The sequence below is a fragment of the Colias eurytheme genome, chromosome 7 (assembly GCF_061535395.1).
Source record: "Colias eurytheme isolate Ceu_HAF_F1 chromosome 7, ilColEury1 Martin Lab GWU primary, whole genome shotgun sequence".
Classification (NCBI taxonomy): domain Eukaryota; kingdom Metazoa; phylum Arthropoda; class Insecta; order Lepidoptera; family Pieridae; genus Colias; species Colias eurytheme.
The window spans coordinates 5048142-5074481 of NC_142986.1; the positions used below are offsets into that span (position 1 = coordinate 5048142).

General features: G+C 32.3%; 3 protein-coding genes across 3 annotated transcripts in view; 2 read left to right on the forward strand and 1 right to left on the reverse strand.

Annotated features, from left to right (window-relative positions):
• Positions 1-26340, reverse strand: part of LOC149907015 (uncharacterized) — a 251513-nt gene that overhangs the window by 125784 nt on the left and 99389 nt on the right. The window lies entirely within an intron of this gene.
• Sema2a (Semaphorin 2a) overlaps positions 1-26340 on the forward strand; it is a 248737-nt gene that overhangs the window by 37437 nt on the left and 184960 nt on the right. The gene's annotated exons all lie outside the window — the stretch shown is intronic.
• LOC149907026 (uncharacterized) lies at positions 24467-25778 on the forward strand. Its single transcript, XM_090103712.1, has 2 exons — positions 24467-24763; positions 24999-25778. Exons 1-2 carry the CDS (start codon positions 24467-24469, stop codon positions 25776-25778), a joined length of 1077 nt encoding a protein of 358 aa, XP_089959838.1.

Here is a 26340-nt window from a genome sequence, read left to right on the forward strand (position 1 = left end):
CCTCGGACGGGCCTATTCAAGAGGGTAATGCAAACAACTACCGGCTACGTGGACTAACGATATTCTAATTTTCTCCGATACCTAGCTTAGTAAACGATTTATTTTCATATGAAATTCTTGAAGACATCTCTCGAGACCGCCTCTTTGACTCAGCTTAAGGTAAAATTTAATTTCAAAGGCCACAGGTGTAAGATCAATATTGTAATTTCCAATATAACAATACAAAGAAAATGATTGCAATCGGAATGGGTGAATGAAACTTCTTTCTTGAGAACAAAAAAAAAAGAACACTATAAGCTCTTCGCGTTGATTAAAAAGCTATCATTAAAATGAACGCTTTTCTTAAAAGATATAGTTTTCTTAGAGTCAATCATACAACAAGGAAATTAATTTTTCTAAATTCTTTAACTTAAAAGACAGATTGACCCAAGCACACCAAACCAAATCTTTTAATAATAAAGCTAAAATACAAGACTATTTTAATTAATATCTATACTCACAAGTACAAGCACGAAATTCGGTAAAATGTCGCTCGCTAAATGTTGGAGCGATTTTTCTTGATTCCGACTAATTGGATTGATGGAACGGCCCTCGCAAATCTATCAGGCAAAGATAATGAACGAGCAGCTGAAATGAACTTTTGTCAGATGGGGAACTATTTTTCGCGAATACACGGCGATGTTATTTGATCATAACCACTTCATTCAGAGTTGGGACGTTTAATTTTCTGGATATGTGCGAATTTCGTTACGGCTTTTAGCGTACCAAATACGTTAATACTAATTACTGTTGATGGTACTTTTTGGAATTGATTTTTATGGAGTTATTCATATTGCTAGCGATAAAGTTTTATAGTAATATATCATACGACATTAAGAATTTGATTCAATTGGATAAAACAAATAATTTATTCATATTCCAGCTATACAGATGTAAATATCAAATCTCCATAATCATTGCTCTCGTATTCTTTGTAGACTTCTCGTCATAATAAAAAATAAATAATTTGACCCACCGGTTCTAACAATATAATATCACCGACGAAAAAACTTATATGAATCCGTCAAGATATACTTAGAAGATAAAGGTCAAGATAATGTCTAGAGAATAAAAAACAAGGAACGCATATTATAATGTAAGTGTCTTTTTCGGTAAAATAAGATTTCCCTATTCTGTGTGCATTTTGCGTAATGCCTCACCATCCAACTAACATAATAAATGAGGGTTCCACGCCAAAACCGAAAGAAATGGTGTGTACTCAAACCGACACGAAAAAATACTCCACGACTATCATTAATTTTCATTTCCTTCTATGTCCAAGGATTGCAGCCTCGAAAGTGAGAGAACTACGTTAAGGCGATCACTTTATTAGAGGAACAGAATAAATAGCTCGTGGGAACTTTATTTACATACAAGATTGAATACTCGAATGCTTCCCTTCTAGGTGGAATTTCAAATTAGAATCTAATGCGACTACCGGTGGAAATGCTTTAATCTTATTTCTTTTTATTATCTAACTGAGTATTTATTTTTCGGGACTTTTTAAAATTATAATTGAATCTTATTATTAGATATAGAACAACTTGAATTCAATAATAATGTAATGATAGAACAATGTTTGTTTTAATAAATGGAATCTCTTATCTGAACTTTTCTTTCAATTACATCCCTAATTATATCTAAACATACGCAGATATATGTGCTTATAGAAAAAAATGAAGCAATCGTAATTTAAATCTTAAAACATTGTCATAGAGTCAATAATAGAGCGGCCAATGCTTTCTTTGTCTTCATGCAGATCACCACAAGTTTGGGATCTATGCAGCACTACATATACCATTCAATGAACATATAGACGTATAAACAACAATCTATCAAAGGTATTATCATGGTACAAACCGGAATAACAACGTCTATTGTTGTCACAGTAAATCCTACGATATTACATCGGCCACAATTGTATAATTAGTCTATGTTTGAAATGTAAACTATGCGTATATTACAAATGCCCACGAGCTATCTTCTCTAATATTGTTATATAAATATTGGGCAAGAACAGGTTAACACTGTGTTGAAGATATATAGGCTTAATCACATTCGAATTGTAATCGTATTTGTGGGCAAATGTATGTACAGTGTACATGTTAAAGTAAATTAGACTTTATTCGGTAAATACAATTTAGCCGTGTTAGAAAACTGTAATGCTGCAAGACTGTCATTGCAGTGTTTAAGCATTATTACAAATGCATATAACTTCAGATGACTTCCAATTACAATAAACATTCTATTATCAATTTAGTCTTTTTAAACGACCTATACGAATTTGTTTTCGATAATTATTTCTGTAAGATAAATTTTCTGTATATTATGATGTACTTCCAAATTTCCATTTTATATTATGTTGTGAAATGTCATTAATGTACTTAAAGACTAGTGCGATCAAGAAGTGTGATGCTTGAATATGTATAGATGACATTAATTAAGATATCAAACCCGAAAAATAACTCCATAATATGAAAAAATACTCCACAATAATAATACCAGAAAATGAAACTAAGTCTCCAAGGAAATGAAGTCAAATTTTGTATTGTCGCCATATTCGTACAAAGAAATAAAAGCCGAACGAATCGCGAAGATACTCAATTTATCAGCAAGAGGCCTTTAAGAAGATCCAGGCAATCGCTCTCCACATTTATCCACATTTTTTTATGCGAACTAATTAGTCGAATGAAGAAAAGTGCTAGTAATTAACTGTAATGATTAATTGACGGTGGCGTTGTGACAAAGCTGTTTTATAGTCGTATTTGTGTTTGTGTATGAAAATGATTCCTGTTATTTTGTTAGTTTATTGTTTGAATATGTATCTCAGACTGAATGCGTTAAAAACATAATGGAATATGATAAAGGGAACAAGACCATCCCATTGATAGATGTTGGTAGGCTTCTAACACCGCTATTATAATATGTAGATTTTTTTAAGTAAGTAAACTAAGGTCTAATTTTTACATGAAAAGTGTAACGTAGTTATTGACGTGCAGTAAATACAATCAAGCGTTTTTTAATAACATAAAACCCTCTTAAACTTTTGGCTCGTGTAATTATTTTTCCTTAGTATTCAATTAACAATCAAATCAAATTAAGTACCAACATTAAAATATATATAAAATCGTATATAATACTTATTATAATTGCCATTATCCGAATAATATCCATAAATATCCCAACTATTTGCATCTCTTTTGATAATAAAATGAAACTGCGCAATTTTCAATGGCTTTATAATTCGCGGGACATTAAATAAGTTCAATGACCTAAATTCAATAATGAGCGGGATAAGATTAATTACAGTACAGAAAGCCTGTTAATTAAGAGAGATAATGACCAATATCAATTAGTAACAAGTAAATGCAGAAAGAAAATACGTTTATATATCTGTTTTAAACGTCAGAATAAAAATTAAGAAGTAAATATATTTTAGGGCTTAATATTATAACATCGTTGGTAGATGTTTTTACTTGTAGATAGACCATGTTATTGGGAACTAGGTTTCCGCCCGCGGCTTCGCCCGCGCAGTCTAAGAAAAACCCGCATAGTTCCCATTCCCGCGGGATTTCCGGGATTGCGTCATTTTCCCGGGATAAAAAGTAGCGTATGTCCTTTCTCGGGTATCAAAATATCTCCATACCAAATTTCATGCAAATTGGCTCAGTAGTTTAGGCGTGATTGAGTAACAGACAGACAGACAGAGTTACTTTCGCATTTATAATATTAGTATGGATAACTTAGCCTATGGCTAATTTGGAATCATCAGTAGAAAAACATGTAGATGTCTCAATAAAATATATATATAGGTATCTACCTATATATATTTTTATATAAATTCCTCCTAAGATTTAATATACTTACAGAAGACTTGAATACAGAATTATTTGTGATGTTAGAATATTCCCTGAATAATTTTTCAGAAAGTTACATTTTCCTATTACGTAGTAGTAGTTTCGTGTGTCAGGACTAATTAATTGAAATTATTTGCAAGCTTATTTAGCATATTTAAAATCTTCCTGCAGGTTTTCACACAAACACAAATTTTTGACCTGTCTTGTAACAAAAAAGAAAATAAGTATTAGACCAAAACGTCAGTCGTATTCCAAGCTCAACATATTACGTAAAATAAATCCCTTTTACTATTTTATTGCAGCAAAAAGTTTTAAAGGATTAAATTCGCTATTTACTCGTTCATTATTATTTAATGTGATGTTTCGAACACTTTACAAAGTGTGCGGTCACGGCAGACACTTTTAAGCTCAAATTTTATGTTCACATAAAAACGAATGTTACAATATACGATAATAATTAAACATATTATTATTTTAAATACTCTACTGGGCTCATAATCCTAGCATTAAATCACACGAAAAATGTTCAAATAAAGTTCAATAATTAAGATAAAGGAAGATGATAATTACTGCCTGCAAAATACCTTATACGCGAAAAAACAAATTATATAAGCGGCCGACTACGGAAATAATAGCAAAAAGTAATAATGTGAGTAATTAATTATCTTGATTCATTTTGTTGTAGAAGCGATAAGCATAATAATTACATCTACACTGATAATAAAAAGAGGTAATGTTTGTGTATTGTCACTAATAAAGTAGGGGTACTCTGGATCTACTGAACCTATTAACAATTCTTTTTCCAATAACAAGCCACGGTATCTGTGAGTGTCTTTATTTGTGTGTGTGAGAATCTTTATTTTGTTTTTCAGGACGAGTGGTTCGTTAAAGATATATGTAACATCATTGTGGTAATTCGGTAAGGCTCGAGCAAGCATCACAAATCGAATATTTAACAATCGTTTCATCCAGTAAAAATCAATTCAAGTACGTCATTTATTCGAACATTTAAAGAGTATTTATTCCACGGGGAATGCAAATAAGCTTTACAATTAGCCGTTTGTCGAGCTGAATGATCAATAATAATGAGGGTTTAATAAAAATCGTGATTGGATACGTCGACCAACAATCGGATTAAAACACGTGTGCAAAATTGCAACATCAAGAGTTGCGGGGAATAAATTGTGTTCAATCGCTCCTTTTGCTTTGCTGTTTTAATTGCATGCCTTCAGTGTATGGAAATTTCGTAAAAAGAGTTGTAAATTAAGGATTTAATTAAATTTTATAGAAATAACAATGGCTGTAGGTTTTTGTTTTTGCTGGTTTCAAGAGAGTTATTGCTAGGTTTACATTGTTGCCTGATTCGAACTACTTATAATGTGTAGGTACTAGGTACGTCTACGTTTTAATCGAAATGCATGTAAGCCGTGCAACTAACGAATCTATATCTTTGTCCAGGCAAAATATGATGTCTACAAATTACTGAAAGATAAAGTAATTTGATGTAAGTTAAAATCGATCTTGGAAAAGCTAGGCTAGTATATTTATCTAAATAAATGAAATATTCTCTTTAAAAAATCATCATACCAACACAAAATTACCATATGCAATGCAATTACACACAAAACTCGTCACTAACATTAAAACATAAAATAAACCGTAGCGTAGTTTTAATTTAATTCAAAACATGGCATTTGCGACTGAAGAGCGTCGCATCAAAATACCCATTAGATCTAGATTGCTCATCGAAAATTAAAAAAGCACTACATGTTTAATTACATATTAATGGCACACAAGTGCTTGTAATGTCTCGTACATTAGCGACCATTATGCATATTACTAACGCTTAATATTATGCATATTGTGCCATGTGCTCTAACGTATGGGCTCATTTTAAACACTACTTGCATAAACATCTAGTATTTATGGTACGTGAAATTGGAATAAGAATTATTTATATTGAAATCATAATATTGCACGTTACTGAAATTCACCAGTTAGTAGAGTTATGTTTAAAAATATAGTATTATTATTAATACTTACAGCTGCTACATTTTTTTAAAGTATCTAGTAGGTGTCCCGTTTCTGGGCAAGACCTCTCCAAAGAGCTATCATGTGTCGCGGTCTAGTGCTGTCAAATTAGTTTATCCCGCCATCTTTTCTTAGACCTTTTCACATTATCTAATTAAAGAAACATTCAATTTAATACATTTTAATTTACGTATATACATTGCTCGTGCCGCACACCATTTATTCGGATGTCCATAAATTACTATTCAATGCGTTGGTACCATAACAATTTTATAGTATTATTTTATATTTTTTTGTTACCAACCAATTTGGTCAAATACTAACTAACTGACAAAAGAGTTAATGTCATTTTCTTATACAAAACAAAAATACTTAATAATTAATTTTTGTATGCAGAGAGACTATCGCAATATAAGCCTCGTAAATTTTTGTATGACTAAATTTAATATCTGCGCGTTTCCACATAACATGTAGTTTAATTAACACACACACATTTTTCATGAAAATATATTTCATAAATGTAAAAACGAATATTTACAATATATCTATTAAAAACAAACGAAACATTCCAATGAAAATACACATCCGTACGAAAACTCATTTCGTATTCCGAATTTGTAACCCAACAACATAGAACAAAAATTCAAAACATAAATTAAAACGACATAATAATGTATGGGTCTCGGTCTGTTTGGATTTTTCTTATTCGTTGTGAAATTGGATAAAATTTGTTTTATTATTAGCGCATTACTCGTTCATCAGTACAATTTGTGGGGTTGGAAAGGTTTTTATTTAGTTGTGAGAGAACAATACATTCGTTACTACCTATTCGCTCTCAACTGTCTAACATTTCAAGGCACTTGATTGAGCATCCTCGCAGATTGAGACCGTACTTGTTAGAAAGTTTATTGTAACATTTTTACAACATTACATGTGGATCCACTTTGCATTTATATTTGGTTCGGAAACAAACGCGCGGGATAACAACAAAGTTGCGACAGTTGAGCCTGATAAACATTTTATGAGAACTGTTAATGGAAATGTTTGGGTTTATTTGTTTAAAATATTACGCTTTGTGTTATATACATTTTCTAGAGATAAGTTAATGAATAGAGAAAGATATTTCTTTAGCACTGGTTTATAAAAAAGGAATTCCAATGGAATTCGAACAATAAAAAATAAAATTTAAATTGAAATTCTCTGGAAAGCAAAAAATAGAATGAAAAATACAAGCTTTTAGTTAATATTTTCTTTGTCATTCCCCATTTAATTCTAAAATATCTTTATTGAGCAATAGATTTGAATAGAGCAATTTAACAAAATAAATTGTACCGAAGATTTTTGGCGCCGTTCAAGTTGTGTTTAAAAGTTTAAAAGCTTTTACAATTTATAAACTATAAAGACAATTATTTAAATGTAAGTTTCGTTTTTAAATTGTAACCAAGTGATTTTCCGTTTCTCATCATTGGAAATGAATCTAAAATCTTATTCAAACTTTATTGAGATTTGTTAATATTTTATAATAAAACTAGCGGTCCGCCCCGGCTTCGCCCGTGGTACATGTTTACGTTTTCTCTACAGAAGAACCATCCTCGTACTTCAAGGAATATAATAAAAAAGAATTATCGAAATCGGTTCAGCCGTTCTCGAGTTATGCGCTTACCAACACATTTTGCGATTCATTTTTATATATAAGATAATGTATGTTTACTAGAGACTAATTCCATGGTGGTATTTAAAGAAATAAAACTGTGCATGGCTAAATATTGAACTCTAGGTATAACCATCATTTTGTTAACATTATCAATCAGTACATCATCATATTATAGACGTTAAAACTGTAAACGATGACATAATAGATTCAATTAACCGTTCTTAATACTTTAAACATATCGTCTAAACTCAGGAATTGAATCACGTCTCCATTTTTAGAGTTACACGTGTAGATCCAAAGTAAAATACATTTGTATCCTGATAGAAGCAGTGTTGTAAAAGATTGATGGAACTATCTGAAACGAGATCGGAGGCTCTATAGTGCCATTCGTTGCTAGCAGTACCTAGTTAAAATGTAACGTGATGCCTTATACTAAAATGTTCGCATTTGGTAACGCTCAAGTATTCGGTTACGTGACGGATATTATCATACGTGGTATCTATTTTGTGGAAACTGTATATGTAATATGATGGTATCATATTTGGCTATAGTAAGTACTGTAGCTGAGAATGGTTGGTGTAGGTATACTTTGAAGAATTGTACTGATCGATGATTTACATGTTTAGGAATTATAGTGCTTCTTACAATGTTTATTTTGAATACACTGGTTTTTACCTTTTTGGAAAGCTATAGGTTATATTATGTGGAGAAAATATTTGTATTAAAAATGTATTTAACTCCACGAAAGCGTGTAAATAAAATTAATAGAGAAAAATCTATTTTAACTAATTTCGGTAAAGTTTTTCGCGATCATAAACGTGTATAAAATTACAACTAGCACAGTTTTTAATGATGATCGGATACAGCGATTGACACGTAATCATTACTACGATCTAATTCTCAGCAGATATAAAAGGCATAGTTTGGTTTATACATTTGTATCCCACAAGGACAAACCGAGCCCTCAACGACGATAAGCTTCGTCGTCCAAAACAAAATCATACGTTTTACAAATTACTACTTTCATAGATCAAACATAAGCCATACTTTGATTATCTTCGAGGGTCAATTATACAGTAAATGACATAGGTAATTGAATGGGGCGGGTGATTCAGTTTGGGGTTTGGGGCACAGATCACCTGTTACAGGCGTTTTCTCTGAGGCAATTAGAATTGGGGTCCTTCATGCTTTACATAATATATTTGGCAGAAACTTGCGAGGTTGTAATTAACATGCTCAGTGAGGCTATTAAACTTAATTAGAGATAAAATTGTGGCCTATGAGATAGAATGGGGTGGAATTCGTAATTGACATTTAAAATTAATTGTTCTAAAATTAAATCTTAACAGTTTTGTTTTTTTTTTCACAAGTTCACAGGATAAGAATTTACTTAAATACTTATTTCCGACTTGCAAATAGTAGATAATAATGTATAGTTCTATAAATACCTTTAAATTTTAATGTTTTATTGCGGTTTTTTTTTACTAATTTTATAATTACTCATAAATACATTTTTGTAATTGATATTAGCACAGATATTAGCCATAAACGTATGCGCCCCTGTTCTTAATGAGAATGTAGATATTTATATTTAAGGTGTAATTAAAAAATAATTGGATGAAATGTATAACATTAAGAAACTCGATACTTACCTATGAAAAGCCCCCGCACGGTTTGTTAAAAATTGCGTCAAATTAGAATGAAAAGCAAAAATGAATTAAGGATACAATTATTTACCATTAAAAACGCAAGGCAACGTCGTTTCTTATTTTATTTTTGTTACTTGAAATTCAAACTCAAACAATTTTTTTATACCTACCTTAAGCAACGATCAATAATTATTGTAATAATACATAGAATTTTTTTATAATCGATTCGGAAACTCTTGATTATTCAATAAAACTACAGGAATAAAAAATATAATGTATTCCGTGTTATTCTTAGCAATCTAAATTAACATAACAACTATCTATTGTAAATGAAGATTGTGGACCAGATTCTTCATTGTTTTTTATTTATGACAATAGCCTATTGACACAATTATTCATTACAATAATTGGAATATGCGTGCTTAGATCGACGGAAGGGGCGCACCTGTGTAGACAGGCTTGTAATATTAACAGGTTTCCAATTAAACACCAGTGACAACTTTCCCAGAAATACTACACCAATTTAAACGAAATATCTTTCGCAAAGATTTATTTTCAAAACAATTAGCGGACTATACAATAACAATCTCGTTACACAAATAAATCAATTATAATATTGAAGGTTCTTTTTGTTTTTTCTCCAAACGTTTATCCAATTTGATATTCGAAACGTGAAGTATTTGTTAGTGATGTAAGGAGTGTTTTGTTTTTGGGCCATTGTTCTGATTATTTCGGAACGGAAAAAATAGGCTTGGTAGTTGGTACATTTTCTTACAATTTTCTTAGATGATCAAATCATCTAAAATTAAAATATAGGTACATATAACAATTACTATAATATAAAAATGATTAAGATAAATCGCGATATATAATACCTATTTACATGTTATTTCATAAAATAACTGATTTCGGGATATTTGAAAAACATTTCTTTATAATTTTTGTGCTTAATGCGTACTTAGTCAATCAATTATGAAAATAAACGAATTTAGGAACAATTACAAAACTTGTCGTGAACAGGAATTCTGTGATGATTAAAAGTCACTTCAAAAATAAGGCTGTTCAACTATTGAGTTTGAAAACAGGAAACACAGCCTTTCAAAAGTACAAAAGGTTTAATGAACACGCCGTTTTCACTACGTCTTTACGGAAATATGAAGCAATAAACACCCCATAAGCACTATTATATTGTGTCGATAGAACTCGAAGTGTTTAGGTTCGTTCGAACCTGGTAGTAGATTGTGAAGATTTGCGAAGTCTGTGTAGCATAAACGATGGAGAGCTACAACTAGAAAAGCTAGGAGTACCGAATAGGGAATAAGAACCCACACTCGTGGCACAAAGGGGATTTTACAGAATCCCTCTTTGCCTTTCGTTGTAGCTGCAAAATTGGCATGAATGGAAATGGGCAAGATTTCTGTTTGAAAACGCAGGCCCCGAACAAGCGAAATCATTCTTTATAAATTCATTTTGGTATTTTCAATGTTTGACGTTTCGTCTGTATTTGCAAAGGACGGTCAAGGTCAAGGAGGTTTTACTAAGGTGAAGTATCTTCGTAATAATGTATCTTCGGTTTCAAATTACACGATCTTTTGTCGGAAATCGCTGAACGGAAGAGTGAAAATACAAAACGTAAAAATCGGCCTAATACCGAAATTTGCAGCGACGTACAGACTAATCCACTGGCGCCATCCAAATTTCTGAATAGCGCGACTACACAAAAAGGTCTAGCAGTCTGTCCTTCGTGTTTTTCTTTTTCCTATGGTTGTATTCTGCGTACTAAGTACTCATAACTTCAGACGATAGGCAGAACAATGGGAGCGAAGTCCTTTTAATTATACAGCGTTTTATGGCCCGGATATTTTTCAAATCTATTTCAGTTAACTTTGATGAAGTTACAGAACTTTCTTGCACTCTTTGATTGACTATTAAATATTCTTATTTATCACATTTTTATAGATATTCAACACAATTTTTTATGGAACGTATACTAACTAATATTATAAGTAATTTAGTGCTACATTGTAGTAGAAAGGGGCATAATAATGAAGAAAAAGAAATGGAAGCTTCCTTTGAAATATTTTATTCTTGTTCATTTTGTTGGCTCATTTCATTTTCTATTTAAAATCATCTAATTCTATATTCTTTGATCGTTTTTATAGAAGCATTATTATTTGAAATTTTTGCAATATGCTTCTATTCAAGAAGTTTTAATTAAAACGAATTTACGCCATATTTATGAAATGGAGTTTCCGTTTAATATACGTATATCATTTCCACGAATTTAGTATAATGCTCATAAAATTAATAAAAAAATAAATTTCTACGGATGCATCTGGTGTGTATTAACTGGGAAACAATGGACTTCCCACAGTCGGAAGTTAAAGACAAAAAACGCAACAAAGTTAGATTAAATCAATGTAAAATGTGCAGCGGAGTGTAGATGGAAATTTTAGCAACAACGCAGGTTCGAGTTTGAAGCGCACACAAATTTAATTACGAAATAACAGGGACGAGTTGAGCGGCCACTGGCTGCCGTGTTTCATTAGTTATTTTAACTGGCAGAGAACTTTATTAAACTATCGCTTAGATTATAATTTACTTTCGCTAACTGTCAATACCACGAACTTAAGTCGCTCTTGTTTGCGATATTTTAATTTCTTTTTTTTTTGTATGAACCTTTGTGCTTAATATTTGCTGCATGTCAAATGAATAGAGTTAATGTGAAACACAAATGTGTTGAAACACAAATGAAAGAAATCTTTCATATGACCTATCAAATATGTATATCGTATTCAAATACCACTAATAGTTACGTTAACTCTTTTAATTAAACATGAAACGAAACAGCCAAGGCGTTCGCAGCACATTCGTATTCACTGTTCAATGTTTATGTACACCCATAAGTCTTAAGTCTAAACATGTTTACATGGCGGTCATTAATTTAAATAATTATTTAAAAGCACTTCTAGTTTAATACCCACTTTCTAACTCCCATTAGTTAAAACTGAAAAGCTAACACCCACTTAGCTTTCAGAGGGAAACTGAGATGAACTGGCGTTCTATTTATTATTGGACTATACTAATTCTCTATATATATTAAGCCATTAGTAACAAACTTAGTAATTAGACGTCGCTTTTGATCGGGTAAATAGCACTCGGTTAGCAAAGAAACGGCTGTATAATGAGCGGTAAGGCAAAAGGTCTAAGCATCAATGAATAGACTAGAGGACCTTGTTAGAATCGCTCTAGATGCCTTTAATGCCCAGTTAAGCCTTGAATGTATTTGCGTTTTTAATTAATGGATATACGCTTGACATAGTGACTTAGATGAGTCTGTGTAATAATAGTTGCTAACAGTGATAGAGCCTTTTATTATAATTAAGGTAAGCGAGATCATTAAATTGCTGTAGGTATAGAGGAAAACAGTTAATTTATTAAATTAATATGCCCTTTAATACCTTAGTAGCTTTTGTATTATAAGTAATTGTGTTGTTTTGTGTATTTCCCACTGATAAAGCGTCACAAAAAATAACAATATATTTAAGACACGCGAAAGACTTATTAATGAGATTATTGTGTGCGTCTCGTTATTTATTGTTTAATGTTCAACGCAATTATAACATTTTAAATAACATAAAATACTTGGTTTTCAAATTATTTATAAGTATGTACTTATATTCGTATTCATAAAAATATTTAAATGAAATTTTGAAATCTGTAATCCTGTTAGAAATCTATGACTAACGATTTTAAAAATAATTTAATTAATATGTCTTGGACCTTCAAGGTAATGAAAGTGTTTTGTTATTTTATTAATAGTGAAAAATTTACAGGTGCTTAATATTATTATTCTCTTAAACAAGCAATAATAATATTAAGCAAAAATGCAATACCTATGCTTAATAATATGCTTAATAAACATAAAATATTTATAATAATAACAAACGCGAATTGAATACTTACTCACAAATTGTTAAATTATAATATGTAACTTGGTTACCATCATTTACATCAAGTATTTTTATAACAATATGACCGTAAAATGAAAATAAACGTATGTGAATGTGTTACGATGTTGCGGTACGAAGCTAAAGTAATATTGTAAGTGTTATTAGCCCTTTATCTAACAGCTGTAATACCCGTTATCTAACAGAGTCGGAGTAAAACATCTTTTAATTTAATTTCTTACATAGAAATGTAAGAAGATGGTAAACAGGATGAGATGAAAGGTTAATTTTCTAACTGATTTTTTTTTTGTTATAGTTTTTAATTCAAAAAATTCTTCATGTCATACATTTTTATCACTATAAAATTTAAGAGAAATTGTTTCAACATACAATTTTTAAATATTGAATCACTCATAAATGTATACATATACAACTATACAATCTTGAAAAGCCAGAAATTATATTTAATTACTTATTATCCCATTTACAATTTCAGTTTCATTTTCATTAAATACCTACCACATTAAAAATATAAAACCTTCTTTACATTACCAGAAGCGAGTGTATTATTTAATCACAAAGATTTTCATATAACTTGCAGTATAATAAGGACAACCAAGTATATATGTAACGTCTAAGACGCTTGGAAAATTCTCAGAGGGACAAAGTTTAATTTGGTTTTGTAAAATGCTTTACATTTCAGGTACGGGTTAATTTACTTTAAATATAACAAATTAGTTTTAACTACTTGTATAACGCTAGTTTACGTAAGTTTGATACGGATCCCGAAAGTTGTGTGATTGCTGAAATATTTTGAACCAAGTGAGTTGACATTGAGAAATCAGTAGCGCCTATTAGCACTTAAAACTCAGAGCGTAGTAGAAGAGAAAATGTTCTTTTTATGAAGGAACTTAAATTGAACGGCGAACTTGATCAAGGAAGCATTCCTTCACAGAGTAGCGATCGTTGAGAAATGTTTATAATGTGGAGATTTTTCGGTCGTATCGCTTTTTTAAACTTTAATTCTAATATAAACTCTATTACTTTAAATTAATTTAATACCTAAAGTAGTCAAAAAAGAAATCATATAACTGATGTATCTTACAATTTCTAAATATCCCTTATGGCTCATATATCGGTTCGTAAATGCTATCATTTCTGTGGTATAGAAATCTATCAAATAAATCTAATCCAAAATAATTCCAACCTACGAAAAAGCATTTGTCTTATTATATAAGAAACATTAGTTATTTACGTTACACAAAAATGTTTCCAGCAGGCTACCAAGAACAACGTCTAACTGTTTTAAATCAACATCGTGCATAGAAAGTGTGGACAGTGCATTCAGACTGCCTCTTGTCTCGTAATGGTCAGTCGCTTATAAAAGCCTTCCCTTAGCTCTCTCATTAAATTTCCATAGAACGGAGAGCATTCATGCACCCTCCCTTAACTAAACAGCGTTTTTTAAGCAATGTAGCGTATGATGCGGTAACCTTATAATAGGGTATTTGATGTTGTATTCGAAGTGAACCACGGTATGCTTTTTATACGAACCACTTGTGAAACAATTGACAATTTAGTTATTGATTGGCTCTGAAACCAGTCAAGAGTTTTATAGCTTTCAATTTTTCACGGAGATGAAGATTTAAGTTAATTTATTTCTTATACTAACAAACAATAGAACTATTATTAATAATAAGATCTAGAACACAGATACCACTTGATGTTTTAAACTATAATTATCTGTTAAGTCAACTTTGTTAAATCATTAAGAGCCTTAAAGAACCTTCAGTTTAGCTGGTACAGTGTTCCGAGTATTTCTACACTTGGAGTAAGTGCAGAAAGTTTCTGGGAATTTTCTCAAGATTTTGATATAAATATGAGATTAATCACGTCATTATTATAAAAATAACATTTAATTTTTGTAAACATAAGTGTATAATATCTACTTCCAGACTCCATTTTTTATATTTCTTATTTATAGAACAAAAGTGACTTTGCACTATCGTTTTATAAAAAATAAACGTGCAAAATGCAATAATCTTTTCCCACATAACTCTTACAACGTGTTCAATTACATTCAATGATCTCCGTAAGTATTCCGTAGTTTCGCAATTCGCATACATTCGAATCAAAATGGAAATTCTTTCGAGGAATATCGCAAATATTTTTCAGTTTCGAATCGAGAGATGCTTCAAAGTCGAGCGTGAGGCAAAATAAACGTTTTGTTTTACTGAACGTGCGAATAGTTCCATGTTTTCGTGTTAAGTAAATTAAAATAACAACCGTGTATAGAACGCTCGGTGCACTGTCGTGAAAATATTTTAATGGAATAATTTACTCAAACGCGCCATGAAAATTTGATATATTTCCAATTTGTATCATGAAATAACTGTCAACGGAAAATTTGTACCTACATTTCTGCCTGATTTGTTAGAATTTAGTGTTAGAATTTGGATATTATTCAAGCTTTTTATTTTGTGTGTATTTAGGTATGAAATCTGTACGAATTTTCGATTTAGCTGAAGATTTTTTTGGCGTTGAGAGGCGTGCGTTTATTTATCTTATCTTAGTCAATAATATTATGAATAGGTACATATAAAATTTATATTCGACTCTTTCTAACAGGAAAGTTTGTATAACATTCAAAATACGTTTTTAAATATACGTTAAATACGTTTTAGAATTACATATTATTAAACAATAAAATTTAACAAATAAGAAAAATCAAATATATTCCAAAAGAACAACAATTAACTTCGATATGATAAAACGAATCATACACCATGTTCTCAAGCCCACGGTCAAGTACGTTCGAATACATTTCCAAAGTGCTCCATCAATTAAATGAGGCACGAAATTCCTTTGATTCCAAATATTTACTTTCATCAGATAAATTCAGAAGCTATTTTCTCGAGTTATTAAGAGATCAAAACAACTGGATTTTCTCTTTCAGCTTTCATAAAGATGTTAGATTAAATTCGCAATTAGTTTGGATTACAATATTATTTCTGAGTATCGAGTCGAAACGTTTTTAAATTATAAGTACCTTTCTTGCGATTAGTGTCCTAGCGAAGGTATTTGAAACAAAGATATAATTTTAAAAATAAAAGGAAATACAATTTTGCGATTCATCTTCAAAATAACAGTTATTTTTGGCTAGCTGACTTATATAATTATCATTGAACGTAATATTATAAACGTTTATATAAAATAAAAATATAACGTTTATAATGATAGGCGCTACTTTTAGTCTTATCCATTACGAAATCAACGTATTACATAAGTCCAATAAGACATCCTTTTGGTAGTAATTTATCCAACCAATATCGCTCAAGCAGTTCTCCAATGATAGACTTAAGAAATTCTAAGCATAATTTCAGTGCTAAAAGTATGCTTATAAATAAATAGCTCCAACAACAATGTGAATGACACGATGATTAAACGCCGTGCCGTAACTATGTAAACTTTGATACATTAAATTTCATATTTCGTCCAAGTTTTCACAAACTTTCTCAAACAGGTTACGTATATAAAGTATTACCGAATTCCAGCGCATCGGAAACTTCTACTTGGGGAATATTGGCAAAGTTTCCATTTTTCTAACTCGGTTATTATGTCAAGAGTGGAAGAGCCGGTGACATTTTCACCAATAAAAATTCCGAACGCTGACTTGAGCAATGTACAAAATGATTGACTATACTACTCTCTATAGTCTATCGGTTCGTCGTTCTGATTTTTAATGAATGTAACCTTTAATTAATTTTAATGCAAAGCTTAATTCGTTCCTTTAAATTATCTATTGAATGCGTATAGATGCGTTATAATGCTTGCAAAGAATATCATCGTTATATCGACGTAAAACCAAAAACTTTACCATTTTCCACCATTTTGTGATATTTTAAAAATGATATTATAAAACAAATTTTCATCGGCTTTGGCCTTAGTTATTACGATTTGAGATAATTGTGAGGAAATATCAGCTGCAAGCTTACTTTGTTTCCATACTGCTTATATCTTACCATATAAAGTTTATGGCGAAATATGAGAGCACTACACTTCTGCACTTTCATAAGAAACATCTCATCTCAGTCCGAGCTATAAACTTGTGTTATATCTGTTGCATACAAAATTATGGCGTTTTTATGTCTTGGCATCCGTTGGTTAAGAGCGGCACCTCATAAACTTCGCTGGCAAATTCAATTCAATGCCTTTACGATGCTAAGTAAATTGAGTGTCAAGTATGAAGGTAATTTTTACCGATTATATTATAATGAATTTCAGGTATTTGAGAGTTAATAATTGATACTATAATTATTATTTTATTTAAATTCTTTATTTAACACACACAAAAAAAAAAAGAATATACACAAAAATAAAAGAACAAAAAAAGAAAATCATATTAACATGTTAAATAGGCGGCCTTATCGCTATAAGCGATCTCTTCCAGGCAACCTTTGGATAGGATTTGTCATACGAATTAGAATTAGATGGGTGGTGTTTGATTTAAAAGAGAAAAAAAAAAAATCATGATAATAATAATAAAAAATATGTACATACATATACATATATATATATATATATATATATATATATATATATATATATATATATATATATATTAAAATAGATACCAATACTATAAATACATGCTATAAATACACATACATACATATATACTTACATACATACATACATGATACATAATACATAACTATGTATAAATAAAAATATTAAAAATATTACAGCTCGTTGAAGAAATGGTTAAAAATTAGTTTTTTAAATATGTGCAGAGATTTAGCGCGACGTATGGTTATCGGAAGTGCATTCCACAGGAGTATGGCTTGAACATGGAACGAATTATGATAAAATTTGGTCTTGTGAGGTGGAATTTTTAAAAGTACATTTTCAGAGCATCGAAGGTTGAAATCCGTACTCTCACGAAATTGGAATTTTTCCTTAAGGTAACTGGGAGTATTAGGATGGAACAGGACACGGTATAGGAGTTGGAGAAGGTGGGAGTTCCGACGCTGACGTATTGGTAACCACTTGAGCTTTTTCCTGTATTGAGAGACGTGGTCATACTTGCGCAAGCCAAATATGAAGCGTATGCAAACATTTTGGAGTCGCTCAAGTTTGTCCAACTGGATTTCGGTCAGGTCGGGATAACAGGCATCGGCATAATCCAGGATGGGAAGGAGAAGGGACTGTGCAAGAGAAGTTCTGGTGGAAATGGGCAAGAAGTTACGAATTCTCATCAGTGAATGAGATGAGGCAAAGATTTTTTTATTTAACTCATTGATTTGTGGTTGCCAAGATAACGTCCGATCAATGGTGACGCCTAAGCTTTTGATGCTATCACTGAATGGTATGATGTTACCGTCTACAGTAATAGGGGGTAAACTAGACCATCCTATCCTTGATATGAAAGAAGTGCTGCCAATGAGAATCGTTTTAGTCTTAGAAGGATTAACAACTAAGCCATGTGCTTTACTCCAATTCATAATCAAGGAAAGGTCGTTATTTGTAGTAGCTATGGCAGACGGTAAATTTTCAAACGTAGACATCGTGTAGATTTGGAGATCATCTGCATACATGTGTGAGAAGGAAGTGAGGGAAAGTGAGATAGAGTTTATGAATATAGAGAAGAGAAGAGGAGAGAGGACGCCACCTTGTGGAACACCAGCAGTGATATCAGACCATGTAGAAAAAGTGTTGTCAATTTTGATCCTTTGCTGGCGTCCCAACAAGTAACTTTCGAACCATACAATCACCGATGGAGATATGTTAATTGAGCGTAACAGTCCCATTAGAATGTCAAAATCAACAGTATTGAAGGCATTACTGAAGTCAAGTAATGTGAGGATGGTGAGCTGCTTATCATCTAATCCTGCCCTTATATCATCGGTGATCTTGGTGAGAGCAGTAGTCGTACTATGTCCAGGACGGAAGCCGGATTGGAAGGTATTTAGAATATTGTTTTTATTAAGGAAAGAACTTAACTGTTCATGAACTAACCGTTCAAGAACTTTGGATAGGAAAGGAAGGATGGAGATGGGACGGTAGTCGGAGAAGGAAGAAGGATTTGGCTTCTTAGGCAATGGAACGACATGGGCGTCTTTCCAGGCATTAGGAAATATTCCGTTACTGATAGAGGAGTTGAATATGTAAGTGATGACGGGAGCAAGGATATCTAGGATAGGAAGGATCATACTACGACCGATGCTATCACTACCGACGGCTTTGGATGAAATCGATGATATGCTCTTCTTAACACCACATACGGTGAATTGTTTGAAAGTGAACGGTTGATATTGAGGAGTTGGACAAGATGAAAGATTACTCAATGTGCGTGACTTAAGTTCTGGATTAAATACAAGAGAATTATGTGTAAAGTGGTTGTTCATTAAATCAATGTTAGTGTTAGGAGGGAGAGATAGTTGCTGCTGTTTGCCAACTCCTAAGGACTTAAGAAATTTCCAAATCTTAGCTGGGTCGCCGTTCTCGACCGAATTGGAAACGTGGCGTCGCTGAGCATCTCTACACAAAGTATTGCAGTGATTCCGTATCATATTGTATTTCTCCCTGTTAGCCGGTGAGTTGTTCGATTTCAATTTGGATTTCGCCCTGTTTTTTGAGTTAATAACTGACTTGATTTCATTAGTCAACCATGGTGCCGGTAGTTGTTTAATTCTTACAGGTTTAATAGGAGCATGAATATCATATAATTGCGTTAATAACGAATTAAAAACAGTGACCATATCGTTGACGTCACTTGCACCATACACCTGCCCCCAGTCCAGCCTTTCAGCGTCATTCGCCAGTCGATTCAAGTCCATATCACCAAAACTTCTCTGCATGAGGATTTGGGGTTTTAGTTTAGGGGATCGCAACTTGTAGGAAAGGAAAAGCAGGTCATGGTAAGAGAAAGCCTCGGCTGGTAACTGCCCGTACTTGCCCACAAGATCAGTATTAGAGACAAGGATAAGGTCTAAAAGTGATGGAGAACAGTTTGGGAAGAAATGAGTAGGGTTGAGTGGAAGAACATGTAGATTGAACGAATCAACAGTAGAGAGTAGTCTTTTGGAACGAACATCATCCTTGAGCAAGCATGTATTGAAGTCGCCCATAAGAACAATATGATTGTACGATGGTACATATTTCTCTAAAAGCTGATCGAAGGAGGAAAAATAGTCAACGTGACAGGAGGGGCTGTAAAGGACACCGAGGAGCAATTTGGTATGGGATAGGGAAATCTCGATAAGGAGGTGCTCTGCCGCATCGGAGGGAGGTGGTATAATCATTTATATTGTTTTTTGACCTTGTTATAGGCGATTACAAGGTGATGTTTAAAGTGCTTTTTTGTTTACTAGAGCAAAACCAAGATTTATATAACGTAATATTTCCATTATAAACAAATTATCAAAATACTTACAGTATAACGTTACATTTACGCGACATTACTTTTTATTAAAATATTATCTCGTCGTTCTGTATTATAGAAAATAGTATAATTTCTAGATGAAGATTATTACTCAATCTAAATAAAATTGTTATTAATTTATAGTGTATGTTATTGTTAGTAGTGGCTCTACGAATAACGTAGACTGCTACGATTATTATATAGCGCTACGTTACGTAATTATAGCAATTAAGAGGTTTCAAAGGAAATTTCCAGAAATTATTTATTTCAGAAATATTGTACAATAATTATTATAAATATAACGATTTGTAATTATTTACGCGTCCGTAATTGTGGTATAATCGGCTTCAAGAATCTCTTGACCTGATAGCAGTTTACAAATGAATTCCAACTCGCTTATACCTGACCTACTTAAAACATTCTAAAGTAAAATGTTTTACAAATATACGCTGTGAAACCTAAAATTAAAGCCAAGTTATTATAACATTCAAAGATCAAATCAATATTTTAAATGAGATAGAAATACAGCTTCGTTTGAGTTTTTATGTTGGATTTGTAAAGAATATTTAGGCTGGTTGCAGAGCTTGACCGACCGTCAGTGCGTACCGTCGGTCCTGACGATACGCATCAACAATTGTATGACTATGACACTAATGCGCATGACAATACGCGTGCGTATGGTCGGTCTAGCTATGAAGGGTTTTATGAATTTCTATACATATGACAAGCGCGACTGACGTACGCACTGATGGTCGGTCAAGCTCTGCAACCAGCCTTATAAAAGCAATCATGTTGAGCTGACGAGTCGGTTTATGGAATGTTTTATGTAACATTAACTATTGCAATATATAGTATTGGTTCGATGTTTTCGCTTAATTCACCGCTCATATGAGAAAATCTTGTAGAGAAATTTCAAATAAAAATTACTTACAAAAATAACGATGATGTAATTTGTACTTGCAATAATGTTTAATAAATGAAACGATAGAAGTGTCGTTTCATTGAAAAGATATTTAAAAGTAATTATCAATATATTATACTAAAACGACGTCTAAAAGTAACAACAACTAAATTCATTAAACTCGCTTTGAACGTCGAAAATTGAAAATATATTTCAACTATATTATTCTAAAATTAGTCTGTTACAGAAAGTTTCCAGGAAAGTACTCAGTTTTAATTTTATTCTACAGTTTCCATAGTCCAGCGATTCTATATTGTCCACTAACGAAATAATATTGTCAAAACTTTTGAATGAGATGTAGTCCTTTGGTAGGATCGTTTAAACACAGCGTTTACACTTTACTCGTAAAATTAACTTAAATAGCATCGACTCATTAAATCAATTTATATCTGTTCATGTCTTTTACTTTGGATATTTATATGAATTGAATGAATTTTAAGCCATTAGTTTAAAGTTAAATATTGTTATGTGCATTGTATGCTTATTTGTACAAAGCAGATCGATTAATTATTATAATAAATCGATATTATAACAACGAGACTATAAACTATGCATAAGCATAGTTATTATACATATTATATAATATGTATAATAACTATCAGTTAAATAGTAGAATTATAGTAGAACATAGATTTTCGAGCTAAGCACTAAGCTGAAATCGCGTACAGTTTTAAGTGTTAAATATTATTGAAGTTCCTACAATCTCCGTTATTCCAAACTTCTCGAAGCTTCGACTTTGCTTGGCTTAAACTTAAGGATATTAGTAGAAATTACTTCAAACACTGCATTGCACCATCTTTAGGGGCATGTGAGCGTAATTAGTAAAGTGTTTTAGCACTTCGCACCACGTAGAAATTTCTAGATATTAGCTAAGTTTTATTTTATTAGGAGGTAAATTGCTCACATAGTCGCTATTACGATGGAGCTATGAAGTTAGTAACCAAAGTGTGTCAGACGATTATGAAACAACGGCAATCTTTTAAAGTTTCATTCTTCGTTTCATTAAACGTTAATAGCCATTGCTTTTGTAGACGAGTTATTTTATCAAACAAACGGTTGAAACATTTTTATTTTTCGACGTTATAATTTGAGATTAATCAATGAATTTGCATAGATTCCAATTACATAAATGTTATAAGCACTTTTAGGGGTTCAAAATAACTGTTTATGTTTTTATGATGAATAGCTATTGGTTATTTATAGTAACAGTATCATCATCACATCTTATTACAAGTATTGGTTCCTATTTTTAAATATCATGTGAATACCTATAATAAATTATTTTGAAAAACAAAAAGAAAAGCATAAGGATGCTTAACAGAACACTGATTTCGTACAATATGTAATCCTGTATACGTAAGAAGGTATATTATAAAGACTTAATGAAATCTCTCGCTCCAGTTATTTTATCTTTGTCTCATACATGTATATTAATGACATGTTCCTACAAATTACGAGCTGTCGGTAATTCAGTGTAATCAGCGATTGAATTCCGTAAATTAACAAAGGGAAAGCATTGATTACTACCACTGGTTTGTAGAATTACATTCCTGTAATTTTCTGTGACAAATTGTAATTACATTTGTATTGCATTGCGTGTATATAATGAGTTATTTACCGTTATAATTTACTTTACAGATTAAGCAGATATAAAAATATAAGCCTTCTAAGGAATATTAGGAATGTTATGAAATAGAAGAAAGAAAGAAAGAAGAAAGAAAGAAAATACGTTTATTCGGCAATCAGTAAGACACAATCATCACAAAACATTAATAAAAGCAAAACAAAAACATACAAAAAAGAAATGGAAAACAATAATAAAATAAAACAAAAAATAAATCAATGTAATATGAAAGTGCCCCCGTATCGCCAAAAAGGACCAAGTTCAGCATGTGCCAGGCATATTATGCCTGGCGCTGGTTTTCAACAAGATCCCTTTTTTCAAAATATGTAAAGAAGTTTTATTTAGCAAAACATTTGCATTTAGTTTACTCTATAAATAAATATAAATCAAATTTGACTAAAACCTTGTTACAAAAATAACAGATGCGTAACCGACAACGATACAGAATGCGAAGAAAATTTACTACAGGAAAATACCGTTTGCCGGCTTACTGCCATACTTTATCCGCTTACGCAAAGCTATCTAAAACCGTTCTTTATTCCAATTCGTTTTCTTAATTGGAACACTTGTAACATCTTAACCATATACATTCTACAACCGTTAACTTATACAGTCGTATGTAGTGAAAATCAAATTTCAATCTATATTGACTGATTTTGTCAGATAAAATCAGTCAATAAGGATTATGACTAATTTTACCGGTCAATAAGGTTATTGACTGGTTAAGGATTTTGAATGACTATCATACACAAAGCTCCCTACTATTCACTGACTGACTGGCATAGCTATATATAAAAACCAAAACAAACGAGTTCTAAAAATACATTCGAATTTCGGCTTTGCAATTTACTTTTGCTGTAACCAAATATATGCGGATATTACCAGTAAATTTAAGGCGAAAAATAAATAAACAGGCATACACCTTGCCATTTTGATCGTTGAATTATTCATGACGTCTCACGCGAGCCCACCTGAGCGAGGGTTCAAACGCGAGAACTCTCCAAATACAACTCATATCATTGCTTCGGGGGATATAACGAAATGGGCAAGCCAGCCGTCTCGTTTAGGGGCAAATAAAATATACCCGGACTTATTACCGCGCACTTAAAACCGTCTGAAGTATCATCTTGATAATAAGGTGAGCCCTATGCAAACTAATTGAATCTTCACGGGTTGTAAACGATAAAAGTTTACGTCAAGTTTTGACAATTATCTTTGATGTCTTGTTGAACATTGCTGATTTGTAAGCAAGTCTGAATATTCCGTTTATTACAAATTATGGCGTCTGTATATCGTTTTTTGCCAACTCCTCATGAGTTTTACGCTGAACTACAAGAACGTGCCGACCTTGCTGAGGCCAGGCGCCACCAGCGGTTTCTTGCTGTATTGCTGCTACAGCGTATGACGAGAGGATATCTTATAAGAAAGCACGTGGCTTGGTTATCACATAACGCAACTACGATTCAATGTGCTTTTAGAATACATAGAGCACGAAAGGCGTATCGCGCCGCATTGAGACGTGCCGTGCGAAACAAACACGGAAGACACTATGCTCGTGCAGCTACTAAAATTCAGGTAAATTGTGTTATTTTGTTACGTACTCATGAAATAAACATATGTAGGATTGTACGACTACTCATCGTTATCTCAGTAATAGGATAACGAACCGAATTTTAGTAGGATTTTTTTAATCGCGAAACTTGCGAAACTTTTGCGTGCACAATATACCATTAAATATATTGTAAGCATCAGGGCTGTTAAGAAAAGTACTAATTTTAATAATATAATATGATGTTTACCTTCCTAACAGGCATTATGGCGAGGGCATTACTCAAGAAGAACCAAGTTTTGTTATCGATCGTATAGAAAATGGTTGGCTTTAGTTAAAGAACGTGGTGAGAGACGAGCAGCCGAAGCTGCTGAATTTGGTATAAGGAGTCGAGCTGACGATCTACAAATTCTAGAAGAAGAAGCTAGGAAGTGGCTCGCATTTGTTGTTTTTAAACTGCATCATTTACTTCGAACAGCAGTATGCGCCGGTGTATATTCTGAGCCAGCTACGACAGAATTGTCTGATTTTGAAAAGCTGCTTAAATCCATTCATTATACTGAATACATGAGGAGGCTTAAGCGTAAGTACAACGAATTTGTAAGAAAATTCCGACCGAAATTTTGTAATAAGAGATTATTCCCTATAATTGGAGACGGAGCTGATTACTGGTATTTATCGTTGCCTGAAATGTATGAATTAACGGTGCCGCTTCCTAAGCAACGAGATACGAGGCACATCGCAACCCATCACGGGCCGCAACATAAACAGCCATTTCTGTGGCGGAAAGTGAGGCCAACGCTGGATGATGGACGTGGACCGTTCACGTTACCGAAATCGCCCGCCACTTCCACCCCGCCCCCTCCCGCCCCGACTCCCAGCGGTGATACAATTGAAATTAAACCATACAAAGACCCTCGTTTCCATCTTTATGTAAAACATTACACCCCACAACCGGATCTGTTCGAGTATGTCGACTATCACATAAACGTACTCCTTACCAGAAAATGTTCCATACAAAATATAGACAGTGAAAAGTAACCTTTTTAAATTTATGCGTAATTTCCTGGAGTTCATATTCATATTTTGCAATGTTATCACAATAGACGGTTAGGTACACTTTATGTGAAAACGTTTTGGCTTTTTTCCTTTTTCTTATTCGGAAATCCGTAATCAGACTGAGTTTGGAAGGGCCGTCCGGATGTTGCGAGCCGCGAGTCTTTTGTTGTTTCGCTTTTGTTGTTGAAAATTTTACACTTGTAATTTATTTGAGGAAACGCCTCGGCGAGAAAGAAATTACGTTAAACTCTCCAAGGCAAATGTGTTTTGTAAATTAACATCTCGCCTGTGTAGGTTTTATGGTAAACATTTTATATTGTAATATTGCGAATTTGGCGTGAAATTTTTCTGCCAGATTGTGACATTATTTCTGTATATTCCGCAATTTATTTCGAATAAAATAATCACAATTGTTTTTGTAATTGACTCAATTAAACTGTAAATTTTATTTTTCACGATATTTTAAAGTACACGCTAGTAGATATAACATAAAATAACTCAGTTATGTAGTTCTTTCTATTGCAAAATTGGTGAGTGGATTTGA

Bases quoted from the DNA above. Each gene is read 5' to 3' on its own strand.
- LOC149907026 (XM_090103712.1), top strand. From the start codon at position 24,467: ATGGCGTCTGTATATCGTTTTTTGCCAACTCCTCATGAGTTTTACGCT. The intron at 24,764-24,998 runs GTAAATTGTGTT...CCTTCCTAACAG, and splicing joins GTGCAGCTACTAAAATTCAG to GCATTATGGCGAGGGCATTA.